This window comes from Oikopleura dioica, chromosome 1, assembly GCF_907165135.1.
Source record: "Oikopleura dioica chromosome 1, OKI2018_I68_1.0, whole genome shotgun sequence".
Classification (NCBI taxonomy): domain Eukaryota; kingdom Metazoa; phylum Chordata; class Appendicularia; order Copelata; family Oikopleuridae; genus Oikopleura; species Oikopleura dioica.
In genome coordinates this window covers 2,554,053-2,577,172 of record NC_137291.1, presented here as the reverse complement: position 1 = coordinate 2,577,172, position 23,120 = coordinate 2,554,053, and the positions used below count along the sequence as shown (strand labels likewise).

The window sequence follows — 23,120 nt, the reverse complement described above, 5'->3', positions numbered from 1 at the left end:
AAAGAAACTAACATTTATTGTAGAAACGAGCATAATATTTTATTGAGTCCACGAATATGGGTTTTTGACTCTAAATAAAACTAGAATCGTGAAATTGCTGAAATTTAAGAGTTTGAATGAAGAGCGGAGACGAGATGATATTGCATGCATATTTTGAGAACTTTTGCTAGAAAAGAACGATTCGAATTTTGGCACGAGATGAAAACTAAACAGGTAAAGAAAGGGCTTTTTTGAACGATATTTCTGTTTTTGGCAAGAAGCGATATCTTCGTTGAAATTTTGCTAGAAAATGTGGGAGCGGCGGCGATCAACCGCCGTCTTCGCGGATTTGTTTCGTTCGCCGGGAACGGGGTTGCGCAGCCGAATGCCACGAGCTTTGAAAATTGGCTGGTCTTCTTTCAGTTGGCGCACTTCGCTACCCAGCACCTGAATTAAAGCTTGACGCTGACCTCGGTACTCGTGTAGGAAACCTGAGTCAGGGCACAAAGTGGTTACGAGAAAAGCTCTTTCGGCCCTGACTCAGGCTTTCTAAACAGGTTGACCACCTCAAACTGTTTTTTGGGAGTATTTTGCTTCCAAGAATTCCTTACCTTGAAAAAAGAGTGATCCATTGCTGCTTTCGCGCCAATGCGCTTGGTCGTTTCATAAGAAAGAAACTTCTGAAGAAGATTTCGGCCGTGAAGGTCTAATCTCGACGCCATTGTTGAAAGGTCTTCGCCAGGATAATGTCTTGCGTTTTTGCGCGTTTTGAAGCCAACAAGGCCCTTTGCTTCGATTCGATCAGACGAAATGATGCCTTTTTTAATGAAAATGTTGGAAATAAGGGAGGTGAAAAGGAAGTACCTGGCCAAGAATCTTCAGTGGGAGTGCCAAGAACTTTGAATATCTTTTCCAATTGATCGTCTGCAGTACTGCCGGGGAACAAGGGTCGACCAGCGACCATTTCGTAGTAAATACATCCCACGCCCCACATGTCGATCGAAGTTGTGTATTCGACGCTTAATTTGACCGTAGAGAAAAGAAAAGGAGGAGGATCTTCTTACCTTCCGAGAAGAACATCCGGCGGGCGGTACCACAAAGTAACGACCTCGTTGGAATAGGTCTTCGTCGGGATACTCTTCGCTCTGGCGAGACCAAAATCCGCCAGTTTCAATTCTCCTTTCGAATTGATCAAAAGATTCTGCGGCTTCAAATCGCGGTGCAAAATGCGTCGCGCGTGGCAATAACCTAAATCGGCAAATAAATAAGACATAAAGAGGCTAGACAGGCGTACTTAGACCACGAAGCATTTGGAACAGGAAGATTCGCACATCGTTCATGTCGACGCTTTTGACGTGCTCCATATACAGCTTCAAGTCGCAATCGCTGTATTCGAACACTGAAAATCGATTTATAACAGGTTCTTTCTGCGCAAGCTTCGGCCAAGAGAAACGAACCTAGAGTAATCATGTTCTTCGTATGGACGATATCATGAAGCGTGATGATATTAGCTTGCTTCAGTCCTCGTAGAAGTGAAATTTCCCTGATCGTTGTGCAGGAGTACCCTTCTTCTTCGTCCAGCCGAATTTCTTTCAGAGCGACTTTGTGGCTTAAAAAAACAGGTTAACTCCCTTCGTGCGTTTTCCTGTACCTAGTGAAGGGATCCTAGCTTCTGCTGAATCTCCCACTTCTAGCGTAGTTTGCCTGCTCTCTATATCTGGACGAGTGAAGAAAACGAGTAAAGTATCTTTGACGTCTGTATTTCGAGCTGGAGTAAAATAGAGGTTAATTCACGAACTGCGTGAATTACCGAATGGAGAGAAATACACGGCGGCGACCGAGCAAAGCTCGATCTAGATAAGCAAGTGACCTTAGGGGACGAGGGAGTCTAACGAATCTAAGATCCCAATACCCCCATGAGACTGAAACGTCCTCTAAGGCCAAAGTGTGTGATTTTTGCAGGAGTATAAGCGTAAGATGAGTAACATGGCAGGTTCGAAACGTCGAGGCAGTCTGATTCGCGTTAAAAACCCTTTTTGGGAAAAAGCTTGAATCAGATGCGAAGTTTTCGTGATGTCCGAGCGGTGATGACATGAAGGAGTAGCTGCACATGTAGAAGAACTCAAAATACGTCGGCGACGGTAAACTGTGATAATTTCCGTACCTTTTCAGGCCCCGGTCGATGAATAGGGGACCTGAGTGGGGCAGTACTTGCGCTTAGTCGTATGACTGACCCGAGTTTGTGCCGATGTTTAGAGGTTCGACGGGCCTCGTTTCACGGTGTGCTCGTTTTGTATGTTTCGGGAGATGAGCTGCTCCAACTTCGGTTAAAGTCGCATTCGGATCGGCGCCGGCTGAGTATTGACGATCTGGTGAAGACTTTGGACGGGTTCTTTTCTTGCTGTTTTCAGTTGCTGAGCCCTCAACTACTGTTGAATTTTGTTTATCGACTGACATATGGCTATTGTCGGGCGCAGCAACCTCCGAAATCACTGTAGCATCAGCTGACATGTCCTCGGCAGTTTCATAAAGAGTACCACCAGAGTACCAGCGATCTGACGGCTCGGCTGGAGCTACCGACGAGTCCAAAATAGATGTAGCGGTTGTATCTCCCAGATTTTCCATGTCCAATCGGCGTCTACTTTCCAAAATAGGTGATAGAGATGATCTTGGCGGTTTTTCCATAGCAACCATCGGAGTCGACGCGACCTGAGAAGATTTCCTCCCCCCATGCGACTTCGACCCGGACTTTTCCATCGGTTTGGAAGTAGGAACAGGCGATTTTTGTGGGACTTTCGACTTAACGATTTCGGTTAAATGTGGGAATACGTACTCGGCCTCGTAGTAATCAATCCAGCGTAAGTCGTGATTTCGTTCTGCGGCGTGAACCACGTGTTCTCGATGGATGAAATCACGTTGTCCTTTTTTATCTTCGACCATGACGACCCAGTCGTTGCTCGAAACGGCTTTCAGGGGACCTACCCAGCGTTCCTTCTTGCTTTTAGCGTCGGTCAGGTTTTCTCGCTTAATGTACACGACAGCGCCAGCGGGGATTGGTCTCGGCTTAGGCTCGTTTTTCAGCCTGTGCTCCATGGCTCGGTCAGCAGCTTCCATCGCAGTTTTCACAATGGCTTCCGCCGATTTCGCTAAAGCTCCAACATTGAGACCAAACACCTGAGGTGTTTCCGCTGTCATTTCTGCGCCAGTAGAGTGGGTGAAAGTACTTTTTCGGCCAAACCAAACTTCTCGCGGTGAAATTTTCGTGCTTTTGTTTTTCACACTATTGAGCGCGCGCATCACGTGGGGAACGCAGTCGGCCCAAGTTTTTCGACCGGAAGATGAGTTGACCATGCAGAATAGACTGTTTTTGATAGTCCGATTCGCTCTTTCTGCGAAAGCGTTTGATTGAGGGTGAAATGCGGTACTTATTGTATGTTTTATCTGGTTAAGCTTACACATTTCGTCAATCACGCTTGCGCAGAAGTGGGTACCTCTGTCACTGTGTAGATGTTTCGGCAAGAAATCCATGGGAAGGAAGACCTTGTAGATGAGCGCTTTTGCAGCGCAGATAGCAGTGTCGGACCGCGTCGGAATGCACCAAGTGTAGCGAGAGAAAGTGTCCGCCACCACCAAATAATACTTGAATCCGCCAGCGGGAGGCATACAAGCGAAATCGATCTGAATCGATTCGCCAGCTGTTTTTCCACGACGAAGGGTTCCAAGTGGCGGTTTGGTACGAGTTCCAGCAGATCCTTTTCTGCGTAGGCAAGGGACGCAGCTGTGGACGTAGTTAGAAACATCGTCTTGAAATGAAGGCCACCAAACGTCCTCTAATCGCTCTAAAGTCCGCGGCTCGCCCAGATGACCGGACAAGTCGTGAGCTAGAAAGAGAAAGTGACTTTTTACCGCTTCCGGTACCACCGCCCGCGCGCCAGATTTGAATTGACACATCAAGCACCCGGTAGTGTTATCCAGGAACAGAGCTTTTTCCATCTTGAGTAGAGACGATTGTCGGTGGTCGGAGTCCTTCACCAGCGATTTTATGTCCAGTGGCTCCTTACCAGATTCCAGAAAAGTGATGATTGCACTCAGAGCAGAGTCCTCCCTTTGATAGTCCAGAATGTTATTATAATTCGCTGACACCAACGGAATCTCCATTGGCGCCGCGATAGCCTTGACGTTTACCTTATGTATCTTCACCTCTGATAAAGTGATTTTCTCCGGAAACTGATTTTCGTTCCAGAAAGGGACGAAGACACGTACTGGTGAATTCTTGTCGATTTCGTACTCGCGACCAACGGGAAACTCAGAGTCGTATCCAAGTGATTTGTCGTCCTCGCCAGGTCTGCGGCTCATAAAGTCGGCGAATTGATTTTCTGATCCCTTGATGTAGACAATGTGAAAATCGAATTCTTCCAATCGGCTTTGCCATCGGCTTATTTTAGAATTCTTGAACTTCTTTTTGTGTAGGAAGATCAAAGATCGGTGGTCTGTGTGAATCTGAAAGAATCTACCTTTCAGGAGCTTTTCCAGTCGCTCGCAGCACCAGACAATGCTAAACATTTCCTTTTCTGAAGTGTTCCATTTTCTTTCAGCTTTGTTGAAGGTGTGGGAAATCGCGCTTACTAGGTGCACTCTCCCGCCATACTCTTGTAGCAGGACGCCACCCGCTGCGTACAGGCTCGCGTCTGTGTAGAGATGAAAAGACTCGTCAAAGTTAGGAAAACTTATGACTGGAGTCTCGGAGAGTCGTCGTTGAATTTCCTTGAGCGCCAAATCCGCTTCTTTGGTCCACTTGAAACAATTTGTTTCGTTCGCCGAATTTCGAACATCGTTTATGGGCTTCATTCTGCTCGAGAAGCAACCGGATGAAATAGCTTCGCCCATTTTCGTTTCTAGAAAACCTCGGATCCAATTCAATGACCCGATTAATGAAGCTAACTCCTTTTGGGAGCGTGGGGGTTTCATCTGACGAAGAGCGGAGACTTGCGCAGGGTCCGGTTTGATTCCATCTTCGTTGATGATTCGGCCCAAAAGTGAGCTTCGGATTGTAGGAAAGAGCACTTTTCGCCCTTGAGTTTAGCGTTAAACTTGCGGAGCGCGATGAATAGGTTTCGGAGAGTGTTGTAATAGCAGCTGAAAGTCTTCCCAAAACACACTATGTCATCGATATAAGAAAGCATCTTTTTCCTGGTGGGGCTTGAGTCGAGAATTGTGTTTACGACGCGCGAGAATATATTCCCCGAGCATCGATAACCGAATGGTAGTCTGCAGAAGGCGTAAGATTTCCCACCCCACTGGAAGGAAGTCTTGTACCTGTCGCTTTTCTTTACAGGGCACTGCCAATATCCACTTCGTAGATCAACTGTGGCGAAAAACTTATTGCCCGGTCCAATGTTCGCAATCGTATCCTCCATGCTTGGGAGATGGTAAGGGTCGGATTTGTCGGAGAGGCATTTGTTCAGGCTGTTTTTGTAGTTGATGCAGAAGCGCATTTCCCCAGATTTCTTAGGAATAGGCAATACCGGGCTGTTAAACCCTTTCTGGTCTTTGATCTCTTCTATTATTTTCGTTTCGAGCAGTTCGGAGATGTGATCGCTGACCTGACCATGAAAAGCTTGCGGAATCGGGTGTTGACTGATGTTTCGACTCGTACCATCAGTCGGGATTTCGATCTCGAACGGGAATTCACCCATTTTTTGACCGTCGCAGCCGAATCTGTCGTCGAATTCCAAACACAGCTCGGCGACCATCTTCTTTTGCCCCGGGTCTGCGTCTGCTGGTAGGGTTATTCCGAGTTTTTGCTTCGCTAGCTGAATGGGTCACCTGGCTGCGTTCTTGTTCGGCGCGTCCAGCTTTGGGACTTCTCGTGGTGGTTGAGTGCGGGACCGATCGCTGTCTTTGACCGCTGATCTAGTCGTCAAGTATTTCTTGATTTTGGTCCGCTTCACTCCGTCCAGCTTCACCACTTGAGTCTCAGTTTGTGTGAAGGCTTCGTTGTAGCAAAATGAGAGAGTACGATTCTTATTGTCGACTGTGAAGCTGTCCGTCATCGCATTCTCTAGTATATCGCGGCCCAGTAGACTTGGGTATTTACTGCCTGGCATGATGGTGAGATTCAAGGAGAATGCAGGGCCACCATTGAATGATAAGCGGCAGGGAAGGATACCCCTCGGCTGCTCGGCGGGGATATTTGGGCTGAAACCGGTGACCTTGAAGGGGCAGGGCTTCAGCATCTGGAGAAATTTGTCGGGAACGTAAGCAGCGGACAGACAGGAGGACTCGGCTCCGCTGTCGACTTCCATCGATACGTCAAAACTTTTAGAGCCCGTAATGATGGTAGCCGAAGCGAAATAAGCCTTTCCTGGTCGCTTCTTCTTCACTGTGTAAAAGTGAACATCGAATGGTTGGAAATCTTCGACGTTCTTAGTCGTATTAATCTTCTTGGATTCTGGTTGTTTATCGTCTTTCCCATCCTTAGAATCGGTGCTGGCGCGCTTAGCATTCTTCTTCTTTTTGTTCTTATTTCTGTTGAAGTGCTGGGAGACGGTCGCGCTGTCAACTCGATTCTGTCTTGTGGATTGGGCGAGACGGCAGAGTTCGTTGATATCGTAAACTTTTGATAGGCTTGGAAGGATTGCGTTGAAAACGTCTGGTTCTTCTTTCCTAAGATTCAAGTACAGCATCATCGTCGAGAATATGTCGAATATTTCATCGACCCCGGCGTCGGCTGACTTCTCTTGTCGGTAAGAGTTCAAAGTCGCTTGCTTCGCCTCGTTCATCTTTTGCAAGACGTTGGCGGTGTAGTGTGCAAACGGCTTCGAATGGTCGTATTCGACGTCGAAAACTTCGCTTAGCTTCAGTAAGTAGTGACTCTTCGCGGCGAATGATTTCTCTAGCAGCGCCTTGGCCGATTTCCAGTCTTGACAATTCAGAAATTCGGTTCCAAGTGAGCGTTCGATGTTCAAGTCGAAGTGGCTGTACACTGCTGCGATGAAAGGCTGTTCACGTGAAGGTCTGTCGCGGACGTAGGCGCGGTGATAAATGTCGGCTCTGCCCAAGAAGGTGTTGAAAGATGTGTTGCATGCGGCGTCCAGCTTCGGCAAGTCTTGGACGTGACGAGACCAGGTAGTGGCCACCCATGCTTCTTCTCTCATTGTCGCATTCGTAGAGTCTTTTCCTTGATCGAGCTCGCAGGTAAGAAGCGTTGTACTGAGCTGTTCTAATTTTACTCTGCTTTCTGTGATCAAGGGCTCTAGGCTTGGCTTTAGTGATTCGTCATTTCGCACTTGTTCTTCGAGGTAGTTTACTCGATCGTTTATGCTTCTTATTTCGGTGACGGTTTCTAGCAGTGATTTGTTCGCCGCCATAGCTCGAAATATATCGGCAGTAAGGGTTTATGGGCCTTGGATTACCTTTCAGGCCCTCAGAAAATACTGCGACTAAAAGTCGCAATATGATGAGCTGAGGTGCCTTTTTGCGCAAACGCCCGACGATTTCTCTGTCCAGCGATTGTCGAAATTTCAAGGTCTGGTCCAAGGGTCGATTCTTCGTAAACTTCTCTCGATTTTTGGTGAAAAGTGGCGAAAGAATTATGTTTTTCTCAGTATTTTAGGTTTTCCCCGGCGTGCGTGCGTGGTTGCGTGGGCGCGACTTTCGGCGCGTGGGTCGTGGTGGCGCTCGTGCGGTGGCGCTCGCTCGGGGTGGTGTTGGTGTGGTGCGGAAAATTCTCTGAGTGGAGTTTCTCCGGCGGCGCGGTGGCGGTTGGTGATTCGGTTCCCCTCGACTCCGCTGACGGCCAATCAGCGTCCAAGTTGCGAAACTTCGGTTGTCGATGGCGGAAAAATTTATCTTTTCTCCAACGGGACTACTCTGATACCACTGAAGGGATCCTAGCTTCTGCTGAATCTCCCACTTCTAGCGTAGTTTGCCTGCTCTCTATATCTGGACGAGTGAAGAAAACGAGTAAAGTATCTTTGACGTCTGTATTTCGAGCTGGAGTAAAATAGAGGTTAATTCACGAACTGCGTGAATTACCGAATGGAGAGAAATACACGGCGGCGACCGAGCAAAGCTCGATCTAGATAAGCAAGTGACCTTAGGGGACGAGGGAGTCTAACGAATCTAAGATCCCAATACTAGTAAGACTACTTGTCCCCTTGTAGACGACCGCATAAGTTCCCTCGCCGAGAACAACGCCTTTTCTGTATGTTTCCAGTTTTCCGAAGCCAATTTCATTTAGACTCTTTCTTCGATCGACCCTGAAAATAATTGTTTTTCTATTTAATTTTGCCACAACAAGAAAAAAACAAGCCAAGCTAATGAAAAATTAAAGACAGAAAACCGCTCCTTTAATCGAATCACTGTAATGATCCGAGATAAAACAAGAAAGCCAGTCATAAATATTCGAGGCGGATTAGTCTGGATTGACAAGTGCTTTTGCAGTAATTGAAAATGGGATTGGAATGCTTTATGTTTTCTGCGAATTAATTTTACCTAGAAAGTGGCTTTTCCCAGTTTATGGGAGAATCTGGCGTCAGCATCGTCAGGTAAATCGGCGGAATGCGCACATCTGCTGGTAACGACAGCCGCTTGCTGATATTTTCCTGAATAGAAAATCTAAGATAGTTTTGCCGCCTATTCCTAAGTCTCTTTCTAATCTTAAGGGAATCGACTCCACAAACGCGCTCAATCTTGTCATCAATCAAAAAAGGAAGCAAAAAAAAGGCTAGACAACCAACCTGTGTTGAAATCCTGAGTCAGGTCTTTAAAAAACGCTTATACGGGAGCCTGACTCGGCTCCAGCGAAGATTTCCATGCCCATATCTTTATTTTGCTTCGTTTTTGAATAATAAATAGATTAAGCGAGTTTTTGGAGTCAATCACTCAAATTGAGGCTCAATTTGATCTCTGAAAAAGTAAGAAAAAAAACCAAAAACTTTTGCTTTAGACATGATTTCTCTTCAAATAAACTCATTTCAGAGAAGAGATAAAATAATAATTCTTTCTTCAGAGACTCGGATTGTCAATTTAGCCGAGATAAATCTGTTTCTAATTTGCGCTTTGAAAATACCTTTGAAATGGCATGAGTGAGTCTCGGAGGGCGGCTGCGTCTTTCTTTTGATCGCAAAACTACTTTCGCTTCTTCTCGGAGAGTAGAAGAAGAAGAGGACGAGTCTTCTGATGAGGAGCGGCTCGAGGTGGAAGGGGAACGGGTTGAGGAGCCACTGTAGTAGAATGGAGGTTCTAGAGTACAGGAAGTTAGCTAATAGGCGAAAGTTCCGAAGAAAAACGAGAGCTCGCGGCTTCGAGGAATAAGCCGCGGTGTGTCTAGTTATTCAAAGCCGCATATTTGGCAAAAAACGCGGCTTTTTCCCTTTTCCGCTCGAAGCCGCAAACGGCTTCTCGATTTTTCCCACAATAATGATGAGAATTCGTACCTGAGCAATCTTCAGAAGGCGAGAGAGTCGAAGAAGGTATTTTCGCTCCAAGCCCTTCTGTCGGATGTTCTTTGATTTCTTTCAAATTCGTCGAAGAACGCGAAAAAATCTTCGAAATACTTCTTTTCACTTTCTTCAGCGGCATTTTCTTCCAAAAATCGACAGGCTGAAGCAGTTTTAAAGCTTCTTATCGGGTAATTTTGTATTGATACAAAATTTTAGAATGTGCTATTTGAATAATGATTAGAGTACTCAATCATCACCGATAAAAGTCGGAGAAATAACAGTTTTCCACAATTTATCGATTCATAATTTATGATAATTAAAACAAATTCTCATTTATTTAACGAAAAGATTATCATTAAAAATTTTCTTTACCTACTCGATTTGAGAATTCGAAAAATCAGCTGTTTTTCATTTCAGTTTTTCTCCGAAAGCGAGTTTCTCTTTCGCCGCGAAGAAAAAGGAAAAAGCGGGGCGGAGGAGTCAAAGTGAAAAAGGCGCAAGTGGTGCGAGTCCTCCGCGCTGCTGGAAGAAATGGCGCTAGTGGAAAACGAGTTCCGTCATCAGATTTTCAGAACGGAAGTTTTGTTTTTCAACAGTGACTTCCTCATTCAATAATAAATTATAAAAATGAAGTGTAGAGAAAAATTTATCATTGTTGTTCTCGCCCTTTGTTTAATTTGTAAGTACGGTTATTTTGGTCTTTTTTGGCAATTTTTCGCCGATTTATCTAAATATGTCCAATAAAAATTGACGGGCCCTACTCAGGGTGTATAATAAGCGACAAAAATGACCTGCTTCAAATCGAAAATTTCAGCCTCTTTCATTCAACTCGCGATAAATGCACTTGTTCTTCCCGAAGCACTGCTGACTTACCGCCTCTACTGCATCGTGGTTGCTCTGATTGGAATTGTCTCGACAATTTTCAACGCTCTTATGATTGTTGAATGCAGCAGCTACTGCTGTAACAAGCTTAGATTATGTTGTCTTAGGTATGTCGCTGGATTACTTCCCAGAATTGCCTTTCATTGAACTCAGAAGAGAAATCGATTTCAAGACACTTTTCATTTTATGCGCTTATGAGTTCATTCGGTTATATTTACAGTTATTCTAACAATAAGCGAATTATTGACAAAACTCTAGTGTGTCGATTTGGGAAGGGGTTATTGAGCTGTTGCTGTCGATTGTTGCTGGCGCACTGCATTTCCATTTTCTAACTTCTGACAAGTAAGATCAAAAATTATGATCGATTTGATAATTCCTGCGCTTTAGAGTTCCGAAAGATTCACTCGTGGGTGCAATGAAAAATGACGCACTGCCATTTTTTGTCGCTGCTTATGCCAATTTCGTGCAAGCATTTCTTTGCTTGGTTTTGATCATAACAAATTTGGTCACAAAATCAAGGGAGTATCGAAAAGGTATTATCGAGAAAGGAATGGAGAAGGCCGAAATGAATGAACCTGAACTTGAAGGAAAGAAACACGAAGTTGATGAAATTTCCCTCTCTGAAAATATAGAGAATAAGAATTGAGTTCTTCGTTAATTTATTTAAATATTTCCAGAAGCGCGGATGTAATACATCACTCCGACAGGAAGGATATTCAAGGCGTTAAAAACAACGGAGGCGACTCCAGAAGCCCATCGCTCGTGAATTGGAGTTTTTCGCATGGCCACGAAAGCGCAGATGATGTTGATGATGAGAAAAACGATGGAGATGATTCTGGCGGCTTTGTAGAACTTGTTTTCTGAAAAGAGAATATTGTTGAAAAAGTCATTGTCTTCGGAGTAGACTTACGAATTGGCGGCTCAAATTTCCAGTGAATTGACAAAATTGTAAAAATCGAAAGCGTCGTGAAAAAAACCGAAACGCCGAATCTCGAAAGTCCAAAAATAAGATTCTCGTCACATTCCATTGCGATGGCCATTGCCAGGTTCTGGTCTTCGCATGTCTCTATTCTCTTATAGTAGCCACAGTGGTATTCTTCGTAAAAATACAGAGCACTGAGATCGTCCAGGCATTCTCTGTCTCGCTCTTGATCTTCCTCGAGCGCAGCGGTCAGCCCGAAAAAGAGTAAAAAACGCATGTTTTTCTTGAAAAGAGGAAATTGGAGTGATGACCCCGCTCAAAGAAGTTTATGTGCTGCGTTTTTATGAGCATGACGCTTTGGCTATTAATGAGATCTATTGTTACAAGATACGTTTTCGCTCAATCGAGCTAAGAACATGACTGTTATCAACCAAAAGAATGTTGCTGTATCTTGAATTTATTTCTAGTATTATCGTATATTTCTTATAGATTCAAGTCTTGCATTTTTATTAAACAAGAAATTCGTATAAGTCGCCTTCTTGCTCAGCGCTCATCAGTTCAATCAGCTGGGAAGCGTCCGGCCGGAGTCGAGGTTCGATGATCCAACAGTTTGACATGAAAGTACAGGCATCAGGAAAATCACCATTCGGCAAGTCTAGTCTTGTGGGCATTCTTAAATATTCAAAATTCTGAAATTTACCTGTTATCTTTGACGTATTGACTGAGTTGATCCAATTCGACATCATCGTATGGTGTTTTGCCAAAGGAGCACACTTCCCACATAACAACGCCAAGCGCCCATATATCGGCCTCGCATGAATGTTTCCCGTCATTTTCGAAAAGTTCAGGTGCCCACCATCGCCGGAAATTTCGATCGTTTGAATCTATCTGATTGTTGCATACTTTGCCAATCTTAGGAATGTTCTCTTGTGTCAGGTATATCGCGCTCGCTTAGTAACAGTACAAGTAAGCGAAGAGGACACATATTGTTTCTTTTACCTTGCAAATTTCCGTGAATGATCTCACGGCTATGTAAATGCGCAAGGCCTTGAACGATCTGGAAGAGGATCTCCTTTATTTGATTATTTGAAATCTTCGACGCTGAATTTTCCGGACGCAGGCATTGTCGCAGATGTTCGTCTAAGTTTCCCTTTTCTGCTAATTCGTAGCCCACATATAGCTTGTCGAGCTCGACCCAGGATCCGTAATATCTCAGCACATTTTCGTGACGCATTTTCGAAACTAAATTCCCCTAATATTATTATTCTTGATAGATAAGATACTTTGTGTCTCGATTTGAATTCTGCTGTTGATTTCATTTAGCATATCTCGACTAGCAAGCTCAATATCGTGCACGACTGCAAATGCATGTTTTGTTTCACCATTCTTCCTGAGGAGCACCTCACGGTGACTTACAATTCTTCCCGGTTTTATGAAATTTTTAAGAATGACTTGATGGTCTTCCAATGTATGATAAACAGGATCTTCAAGTCTAAAACAAATCAATTTATTCCGAAAATCATGTAAGAAGTCTTACTTCGTATCAGCTGGAACCCAAACTATTTTCGGCTGTGCATACTCTGAATCACTGATTGATTCAGAATCAGTAAGTTCCGATTCCGATGGTAAACTTTTGCTTTCTCCCTGGTCCTCATTTTCGCTGATTTCGAGAACTTGCTTTCCGATCGGCGCGATTTTCTCGAAAAGCTCATTTTTAGAAAATTCTTGCTTCACCTACCTCATTGGCACTGTTCCTCGCTCTGCTCCATAAAATGATGAAAACAATTGTTGTGACGAAGAACAAGGCTGCAAGACAACTCATTAATATTTTGAATAAATCACAGTTTCGAGATTTATCCTCTTTTGAAGAAGCCATTGAAGTCATTACTGAAGAAGTCGCGGCTGTTGAAGAACATTCGATGGGTGCGCAAGGCTCTAAAAGACTCAATTAAGAACAACCATTATTTCAAAAAAGCATTACCACACGTAATCGCTGGAGTAGAACATTCATTTAACATTTCCGTTGCATATTCCGCTGCTGTAAACGAGTCAGTTTTAGGCGTCTCGGTTGTTGTAGCAGTCCTATCTTCTATGTTGAAAATTCCCAGCGAAAAACTATCTTCTCGAGCAATAACTGCATCATTTTCAACGAGTAAGATTTGAACAACCAAATCAATGGAGTTTGAAAGTAAAAAATTTCTTCTTCCAGTGTAAAGAAGCTCAAACCTATCAGTGAAAGTAAATCCAGGAGTTTTTGATATAAGAATGACTTCTTGGCCATCAGCTGGAGGGCTGATGTCAAGTTTAAACGCCGAATGGTCCTGAGTATTCATCACAAAGCTTGGAGAACCAAGTATTTCAAATTCGGCAGATTTTACCGGAGTAGTGACAATTGAAGTCCAGTTTACAACAGGCTCAGCAATAGTTACCGCGACCGTCAAGTAAGAAGTTCTATCAATCCTGTTATCTTGAACAGCTTTCATTGTAAATTCATGCTGGCCAGGGGAAAGAGCAGCGGTGCAAGAAATAGCTGAGCCAAAAAGCTCAAAACTTCTTGATTGAAGAACCTCATATCGAACACTTCTGCTGTTTATCTGTCGATCGCCATCGACAACAAAAAGATCGGAATTCATGGTAAGAAGGGCTTCTCCATCTTTACAAGCTTCGAAAGTCTGATTGATCAGAAGCTTGTCGATGATAACGCAATCAAAATATGACTGACAGCTTTGGTCAATGACAAAAATAGCAGGCAAATCGTCGACATCTTGGATTTCGACATCATCGTAGAATAGGGACCTGATAGATGTACGATTTCTAGTCGCAAGCAGATTACCATCGAAATTTCTGTTAAAACTAATATCGGCATCAGCTAAAAGAACATTTTGAAAGGCCCCTTGAATGCTCACATATTCGATGAAGAGTGTTTCTTGCTTATTGATATTATCGATAAGAGTAATCGCTTGGTACATGTACCAATCTAATTGGATAGTTATCGTGCACAACGGTGATTGTGGAGCGATTTTGAGCCAGTTGCCAGACTCATCCTGTAAGTACCAACGTTTAGCCATTTCTGCAAGACCGGCTTCTTCGCTAGAATTTTTAGCAAGCTCAATTTTTGGGCCAGAGACAATTCTTGCGTTTTTAAAGTGAATAGAAGATGAGATGACATCCCAGAGATCAATAGCCACTTTTTTGCTAAGATCTGTGTCATAATTCTGACACGCGCCCTTATCTAATCTGCATTCATCTCGGATCGCGCAAAATACGTTGTCAAAAATATCCATTTTAAAGAGAGGATTTAGCCCGTTGTTGATCAGACTTGATGTTGGCATCTCAAGATGTTCCAAAATTCTGTTGTTTGGAGTTTTATCGACAAGAGAGATATCAACGTTCAAATCAAACGACGGAAAAATAAAAACTTTGTAGTAAACGAAGCATCCGCCAGAAGTTCCGAGTTTTATCATGTGTCGAGGGCCTCCCAAAAGCTTCATATCCACATAATTTTTGAGCTTCAATGATCCCCCATCGAAATAAAAGAAATCACTAGTCATTTGCTTGGGTTGAATCTCCTCGCAATGCCCGCTTTCACTTCCGAGAGCCGGATTGTTTGTGCAGTATTTGATTGGTTCGTCTACAAGAGCAACAATACCAAAAGTCTCAAGGTCAAGATCATACTTCTGCGCTGTAAATCCTTTATGCATATCTTTGTAATCTTTGAATACTCGCGCTATTGAATCTTTTCTGTTCATCACAGATCCATACAATGTTGGAGTCCCGTTTGACGGACTAATACAGTAGTAAGGGTCATCAACAGGAGCAGCCACGCATTTTCCGTCTTTTTCGATTTCATTATTTCAAAATTTTAGATAACATGAAAATTTTGTTGAAAATTTCCTTGTCTAGCAGGGTATTGAGTAAAAGTACAGGCTTTTTGATCCTCACATAAGGCAACGATTATCAACCCGTAAAGTATGCTTCTCTCCATTATCTCTTTTTTACAAAGGGAAAAGATTCGCCGGAGCGTTTGGAAATTCAGCTGAGTTTAATAATTTGTCAAAGCGGAAAATTTCCTACAATGTGTGGATAAAATAAAAATGTCAAAAGAAATAAAGATTTTATATGGCGTCAGATGACTTTTATACTGAAATTCAAGCCTAGAAAATTGTTTTATGACATGAACAGTCCGAACGCAGATCTCGTAAAAAGTGAAATATTAAACTTTGAAGAGCGCATCATATGCTGGAGGCGGATCGTTCTCCTCGTTGTTGTCCACGTACTCTTTATCAAAAGTAAAGAAATGACAGGTAAAAGCAATCTTACGAGGAGGGTCGCGTGATTCCGAAAAGACAGGGTTTTCGACAGAACCACCGTATTGCATTGAAACAACGGCCAAAAACTGGTCAAAATTCGAAGAACTATCGTTTGAGTTAATTGAGAGATTGTCCAGATATCGATTTATGTATCCATCTTTTCAATGGTGACTAACTGTTTTTCTTCATTTTCAAAATCTTAAAACGAGTATGGTCCGAACTGACACCTTTCTTGGTAACTGTCGGGTTCATTCATTTGATTCTCTACATTTTCATTTCTTTCATTTGAGCACCAGCACCACAAAAAGGCGCAACAGCACGGTATCGAAAAAATGATAATCACGAATATTGCTAGCTCTGCAAAAGAAAATTCGAGACTCATATTCTCTATCCGATTTTGATCTGTAAAATACAGAAAAAAAATTTAAAAAGAAATTGTTTGACTTTCACAAGTCCAAAGATTACGCATTATCCTGCAATTCTGTCGATTTATTCTTTCTGAATTTTTCGAATTCAAAATCATTGTGAGTCTTTAATTCTTTAAGGACCCCCCCGTCAACAATTTTCGAAAAATCTATTTTCGGAATTTCAAAATTTTGACCCCGGAAATGGATTCTTCGGGTCAAAAAACGATTTTGAGGCTGCATTTTTTGGGGGTCTATCTCGACTCTAACACCCTCAAAATCGCGTTTGAAAATTGGGCTTTTTGACGAAATATGACGAAAAAGTCCCAATTTTGCTAAAATTTTGGATTTTTATTGGTAAAAAGTGCTCTGAACAAGTTTTAATGATGAATTGAACTTCCAGGCACACTGAGAAGCTAAAATATGGTTGTTTTGAAATTTTCGATTTTTTGAGGAAATTCGTTGACGGGGGGGTCCTTAACCGATGAAATTTAAGGCGCAGAGCCTTCAGTTATTGCAACAAGTTCAGATGATCTGTCCAAGAGAGATCTGTCCAAGAAAACGCCTTAGTAACATATTTGCGTTTTGAATAATCACTCGTCAGAACAGAAACAGAAGAATGACAGATTAAACAGAAATTTAATCCAACAGCTCTCGATCTTCTCAATTCCCGATTCTTACCTTTGTGTGAAACCAAGCCAATTTGATATTTTCTTCTTCGAGATGAAAGTGCCGAAATCGATCAGATTTTTGACCAAAAAAGGAAAAGACAAGGAAGAAAAAGAGCTGAGGAAATGGAATTCGAATCCTGATTTGAAAAATGAAGCAGTTATTGATGGAAATCCAAAAGAAGAAAATCAAGGGGACATACAAGGTAAGACAGATCTTCTTTCAGCAGGAAAATATCAAAGTTTCAAGAAATATTTCATCGCCAAGTGCCCTTGCGAGCATAAAAAGTCGGATTCAAGAAGTGGAGATAGAGAAAAATGATGGCAAAATATCCCCAGGATCAGCTAGAAAAACAGATGTTCGTGAAAAACCAACGAGGTAAAAATTTCTGAAAGCAATATCGCCTGTAAGAACTTTTTGTTCAGGCCGGTTCCGAAACGAGTTCTCTCCGTCGTCCATGAAGATTCCTCTTCCCGTCAATCCTCTCCTGCTCCAACCACTGCGGTCCCAGCCGCTCCATCTTATAACAACTTTTTCATCCTCGGACTTCTCTTTACCCTCATCGGCTTCAACTGCGCCTGGTTATTCGAAGAAATTCTAGTGCTAATGGAGAGCCAAATGATTATTGAACTTTGGGTCTTCGGAGCTGGAATTTTGCTTCTGCCTTTCATGAAATTTCGAAAAAGGGCGATTGTTTTCTTGAGCCTGGGATTGCAGTGTTTTCTTCTTTTTCTTCAATTCGGGCTAAGCTCGGTTTTGGTCAGATTTGATGATTATTTCAGGAAAAGAGCTTGAAATACCACTTTATAAATTTTAATTTGCAAAATTTTAAGCATTCAAAAGTGACTCATACTTACTGATCAAATGTTCGATATTCACTTATTCGATATTTAATATTGGTAAGAATAATTAAGTTTTTCATTCTCAAAAATATTAAATTTTAGCATTTGGAACGATTTACGATTTTCTCAAATAACCACAGAATCTCAAAATCCATTAACAATCGCCAATTACTGTACAAATAAATCAGCTCATCACGCTTTGTATAAAATAAATTAACTCCGCTTTAAAACGCCCGGGGGCAAATACAGCTGCATTATCCAATCAGCGCCACGCGTTCAATTTAATCCTTCAAATTTGGCGCCTTTTTGAAATTTTCGGAAATTTTCTGCATTTTTTTCTGGTTTTTGGCAAAACATGGGGAAAAAATCAGAGCTGCGTAAAAAGAGAATTTTCGGCTGGGGAAATTTAAACGACACTTTGGAAGGAGGAAGAAAGAGATTCAAGTCTTCGGAAGATTTGCTTGACGAATCGCTGCTTTTTGCGAATTCTAGCGCGATGAGATCAGAACGAATTCGCGCTAAAGAATACGACCTTTCGAGAAAAATCACAAGATCTGCTTCTTTCATCGATCAACTGAGCACAATGAGATCGATGGTAGAATCGACAGAGTTCGCCAATTCTTCTACAAGAAAGCCGATTCTGTCGGTGCTGATTGTCAAGTTGGAAGAATTGATTGTGAAGAGAGGGAACGATTCAAAAGTCTTTGAGGAAATTTGCGAACTTGTCAGGAAGATATTGAAGATTCTTAGGAGTGGATTAAAATTTAATTTAATGTTCAGTCGGTATTTTCGCTTAAAAAGAGACAGTTATTCGCAATTTCTCATGCGCCAGAAAAAGGCTTGCCGGTTAAATGCGTCTCCGTCGCAGTCGAAATTCATGACGGTTGTGGTAAAAAGGGTGGTAGTAACCGCGCTTTCATCATCTTTGTTGTCATCTTGTAAGGAGGCGAGCATTCTGTGACCTCCTCGGCTTGTTATGAATTCCCAGTCAGCATCTGGTAGCCCAAATTCCTCATTGTATTCTTCTTGGTAGTCGGAAATCACATCCTCCTTTTCAGGCGCTTTCGCACGTCCTAATTGGAAGCCTAAACGGATATTATTTTACAATCATCTAGAATTATTAATCTCATTTAATTTCTTAGTTCATCTTTTAAACAATAAATACCTCCATAGAAAACTGAACCAAGGAGAAAAAGGGCCAAAAGTGAAAGACGCCAATATTTTTTTGAAAAAGTAGATTTCTCCGTCTCAACTCTTGCCTCCTTTTGCGAAATAAACTCTTTTTCTTCAGGATTCATCATCACGAAAAAAGATGAAAATTTGAGCAAGCCTCTCCCAAAATTGGCTTGAGTGGCCAAATCATTGTGTTTGTCTCTTTTATGGCTTTTACCCCTTTTTCTGTTGCCAAAAAGGCCGTAAATTAACAATTGAATTACCCACCAAAAGATCAAGTTCCGATTCAAGCTCGAATTCAATGGAAACCACCTTGGTCAGCTGCGCCCTCCTCGTCCCCTTGATCATTTCTGCCGATAAGTCCTCTTTGTCTTCATCAGAAAACGCAGCTTCCAGTAGTCCCGTTCAAGTCATTACAGCAATTTTGCGAATTCTCGGCGAAAAAGTGGCCTTTGAACATTTTTATCGATCAAATCTGAATTCTGACAAGAAGAAAGATGAGTTTCTGCCGGTTCTTTTTCGGTAAGAAGATAAAAAGGGAACATATGGCGATGATGGGTGTTATTAGCGAGAGCAATAAACTTTGAGGATCTTTTTTTTTCAAAAAGACGAATCAATAATAAGCCATTAGCGATTTTAGTTTCGGACCACCTGTTTTTCAAGGTTTTTAGGATTCTCGGGAAGATGCTTGATGGATACGAAGAAACGATGGAAAATGATGAGGAAAGAAGATTGGTTTTTATATTTGGTCATTGTTTAGGAAAGAGTTTTTAAAATTTTAAGAAGAAAATTTTTAGTGAAAAAAATATTTTTTCAAAAGAAAAAAAAATAATTTAGAAATTTTTTTTATAAATAAAGGGGGTAGAAACAGCTTTCTCGATTTTGGACCGTAGCTCCATAAAAGAAAACATAAGATATATTTATGTTAACGGAAATTCCTCATAAATTTTCCAAGAAAAGGGGTTGAGTTTCACATAACTGTGAATGAAATACGCTTAACTATCAGGTGACTCGAGATATTCGTGTTGGCGAAATTGGCGAAAATCAAGAATTTCGGAGAGATGAGCTGATTCTGAGCCCGATTACTCAAAAAATTGATGACTTAAAAAACTTCGAGGGAGATGCTCCTAGATCTAAGAGGTATCTATCTAAACCTAAAGAGAAAATTTGAAAATGTAAGATTTTCTTGTCTGGAGCACCGGTCAAAAAATGCCTTCTTCGGAAAAAAGCTGTTTCTAACCCCTTAAATAAAAAATATTTTTTCCAAAAAATGAATTTAAAAAATATATTTTTAAGGAACATTCACCCTGACCTATCTATAACTTCATCGATTTTCTTTGATGATTCATTTAAAAACTTCTGAAAAGGAAATTTCCTGCTGTCATTGTTGGGCCGAATAGAAATGACCACAGATTTGTGGAAACAAACGATTGTTCTGTCCTCAAGAATCTGTCTCGGCCCCGATTTTCAAATGGAATCTTGGTCTGCGCAGAGACAGCGAAAAGTCATGAAGAAATTTGGCGACATAAGAAGCTGTTTTGTACAATTGATGCAAATTTCCACCGAGAAACTTGGTATGTTTACCTAAAATAAAGCTTTTTGCTTTTTTTTTAAAGAAAAATTAAAAAACCGCGTTGCGCGAAATCGCCAAATTACTTGGCGGATTGCCTGTGATCTAATCTCTTTTCTTTAAACTTGGCGGTTACAAAAAAGCAATGCGTATTGTAGCTTTTTTTGGCAAAGGGGGATTATTATCCTCCTGGCCTTGTTCACAAGCCCAGATTGCATCAATAATCAGCGCCGGAAATCGCATGGGGAGCCATATAATCACCCAGATGACCGAATTTAGGGCCCGAGCGTGAAATTTTTTGGAGGTTGATGATACCCTTGAGATTGAGGAATGCTTTATTACTTATTAATTACTAGTTTTAAATAGTATAACGGACGTAAGAATTACTGAAATTATTCTATTATTAATAGATTTCAAAGACCGATATGCAAAATTTTTCATAAAAATTAGCTTTTTTTCTGAAAAAAATTTTTCTATTTTTCTAAAAAAAGTTATACCCTTATTCGATTTTAACCATATTTAATTTCTAGATTCTTTAGACGAATTCAATTTTTTTGGTTTAGAAATTTAAGGGTATAGCCGTCGATTTCGCCGATTTCGGATGCTTATAAGTTATAACTCTGAAACTCGGCCAAAATAGACGGCTTTACCCTTAAATTTCTAAATTCAAAAAACTGTGTTCGTCATAAAAAATCAACAAATTAAATATGGTTAAAATTGGATAAGGGTATCACTTTTTTTTAGAAAAATCTAGTCTAAGGTGCTTCCTTACCAAAAAGTGCAAATTCAATCCTATGAGTAGACATATCAATCCTCCGTTTATGACCCTATTCGATTCTCCTCCTCACCTCCCGTAAAATTGGCCTTGACCATCTGGCCTATAATTTTTCTCCCCGCTGGGGAGCTTTTAGCAATTTCTGATTTTCGGGGCGCCACAACTACTAGCGCCGCTGCGCATTTTCAATTTGAGAAGCGCATTATTTTTTCACATTTTTAAAATAAATTTTTGAAAACGCTGTTTTCTAAAATGACAAGTGCACGGCTAGACAAGAGATTTCAAAGCACAGCCCTGAGGGCGAAAATGAAAAAACTAAAAATTCAACTTCAAAGTTCGCCGTTTTTCGCGCTGCCAGGTTTTGATAAGAGACATAAATATTTGGACAATTTAAAAGACAGGATGGATTTTTTCGGTAACGAAAAATTTTTTTAGGAAAAGAATGATATACTTGGCTCTTGCGTATATATATTTCTTGGTTCAACTGGTGAAAAAGTCGTCCAACTTATACAAGCTCACTTTATTGAATGATCCTAAATGGATCTTGCACAGGGAAGAGCGCGGGAAAAGCAGCTGATTAAGGTGCGCACAGTTGATAAAGAGCGGAAGTGTGCTAATTAATCTAGGTTGCCCGGGAGATTAATTGAGGACTTTATGTCAACACACATCACCCACCCCCAGCTTTTTAGAGCTGTAGAAGGGTTAAGAAATACACACACACATTGACTGGATATATTTTGACTGGCACGAGCGGTAAAGTTTTACAGGGTAGTATAAGAGTAAAAGTTGAAGAACAGATTTCTTTGATACAGTAATATTTCGTCGTTTTCTTGTATAAGGAGTAGTTTTCTCGTTGAAGAATTGTTCGAGGAAGTTTGCATCGTTGAAAAGGCACACACACACACACAATAGAAGAACAAAGAGATTTTAAGGAAAAGTGGGTTGAGTATAAGATGTCTAGAGCTATTGATAAAAGTGATTATGATATTGAAGGTTGCAATAATCAAAGCGGAGTACAGGGTTGACCAAGCGATTTACTTAACATTCTTTATCCAACATACATAAGTTGAACTGTAAAACGCTAGACCTGGCTAATTTCTAATCCTAGTGTCCGATCAGAGCAATTAACCCCCGCCTTTACCCAAAGGCCGCTCATATGGGTCGGTCAGCGTGGAGTTAGCTTCCGCGATAAAAATAAGGAGTGCTAAGTGGTATCGAGGAAAGTCCGTTCTGCAACCGTTACGTATACAGAGCCAGACTTGCCGTCAACCAAGTCTCTCCCGCCCCCCTCTTTAATAAAATCGGACAAAAAAAAACTCTATTTATAACTAGTTAACCAGGCTCTCCAGAGGTAGGACTCGAAGTGGCTTGACTCCATCAAAAAAAAAAGAAGTTGGACGTGGGTGTGAACTTAACGGTGCTAGCTTACACAAGTGGTTGAAGATGTTTATTAATCGCTTTGTCAAGTCCGCGTACTCGCCTGCAGAACATGCAAGTGAAGAGGGTCAGGGTTAAGAAAGTAAAAAGAATAAGGATACCGTTGGAGATTAGAGATATGGATTTTGATCGAGTGAAGTTGTCGTCCACCACATCCTCCAAGTCATCGAGACGGTCCTCGACGTCATCAGCGAAGTCGTTGTGGTCAAGGTCAACGGCGCTGAAGGTGAAGTTGTTCCTTGCACCTCTGAAGTCGATCTTGGTGTTGTCAGACGTCACAATGCTTGTTTTTGGGATCTTGATGAGCTGCTGCGATCCGGAACAAAAGACTTCCTGGTCCAAGCTTGTTTCAGGGAAATATTTGAAGCCAGTGAAAGTATCGTGGGCCGATCCGATGTCGGACAAGACTGTTCTGTTTCTCAGGATTGCTTTCTCTGCCGCGTAAACGATGAGTCCATTCTTGTCGAAGGCGAATGAGCAGGTTGCTTTTGTAGCAGTTCTCCGGATGTTGCAATTCTGGACATCGCGGAGACAGGAAGCGCTTGAGATTGCTGAGTGCCGGCAGATCATGTTTTTGCGAGCGCTTAAACAGCTAAAGCGGTCAACTTCGTAAAACTCGTTCTGGATCAATGTTGCAAACGGGGCAATGTCCGGGGCGATCAGGAAGTTCTCGTCAGTTGAAGGGTCCATTGTGATGATTCCAAAGGAGTT

General features: G+C 41.8%; 3 protein-coding genes and 1 long non-coding RNA gene across 4 annotated transcripts; 1 reads left to right on the top strand and 3 right to left on the bottom strand.

Moving 5' to 3' along the window:
- Positions 1 to 38: 38 nt before the first annotated feature.
- LOC145711280 (cyclin-dependent kinase 5 homolog) lies at positions 39 to 9,921 on the bottom strand. The gene is made up of 11 exons (XM_081789002.1): positions 9,798 to 9,921; positions 9,420 to 9,585; positions 9,053 to 9,225; positions 8,476 to 8,585; positions 8,120 to 8,240; positions 1,437 to 1,590; positions 1,274 to 1,378; positions 1,044 to 1,227; positions 844 to 998; positions 591 to 796; positions 39 to 426 (listed from the first exon to the last, which is right to left on the bottom strand). Exons 2-11 carry the CDS (start codon positions 9,562 to 9,564, stop codon positions 283 to 285), a joined length of 1,497 nt encoding a protein of 498 aa, XP_081645128.1. The 5' UTR covers positions 9,565 to 9,585; positions 9,798 to 9,921; the 3' UTR covers positions 39 to 282.
- Positions 9,922 to 10,965: 1,044 nt separating this feature from the next.
- On the bottom strand, positions 10,966 to 11,548 carry LOC145708159 (uncharacterized). Its single transcript, XM_081785806.1, has 2 exons — positions 11,218 to 11,548; positions 10,966 to 11,167 (listed from the first exon to the last, which is right to left on the bottom strand). The coding sequence occupies exons 1-2, from the start codon at positions 11,504 to 11,506 to the stop codon at positions 10,971 to 10,973; spliced, it is 486 nt and encodes a 161-aa protein (XP_081641932.1). The 5' UTR covers positions 11,507 to 11,548; the 3' UTR covers positions 10,966 to 10,970.
- Positions 11,218 to 12,894, bottom strand: LOC145708151 (megakaryocyte-associated tyrosine-protein kinase-like). The gene is made up of 4 exons (XM_081785795.1): positions 12,513 to 12,894; positions 12,229 to 12,471; positions 11,930 to 12,179; positions 11,218 to 11,889 (listed from the first exon to the last, which is right to left on the bottom strand). The coding sequence occupies exons 1-4, from the start codon at positions 12,553 to 12,555 to the stop codon at positions 11,739 to 11,741; spliced, it is 687 nt and encodes a 228-aa protein (XP_081641921.1). The 5' UTR covers positions 12,556 to 12,894; the 3' UTR covers positions 11,218 to 11,738.
- Positions 12,895 to 16,496: 3,602 nt separating this feature from the next.
- LOC145710897 (uncharacterized) lies at positions 16,497 to 17,675 on the top strand. The gene is made up of 4 exons (XR_014135097.1): positions 16,497 to 16,817; positions 16,862 to 16,990; positions 17,038 to 17,511; positions 17,557 to 17,675. It is a non-coding gene; the product is annotated as an uncharacterized LOC145710897 (long non-coding RNA).
- The last annotated feature ends 5,445 nt before the right edge of the window (positions 17,676 to 23,120 follow it).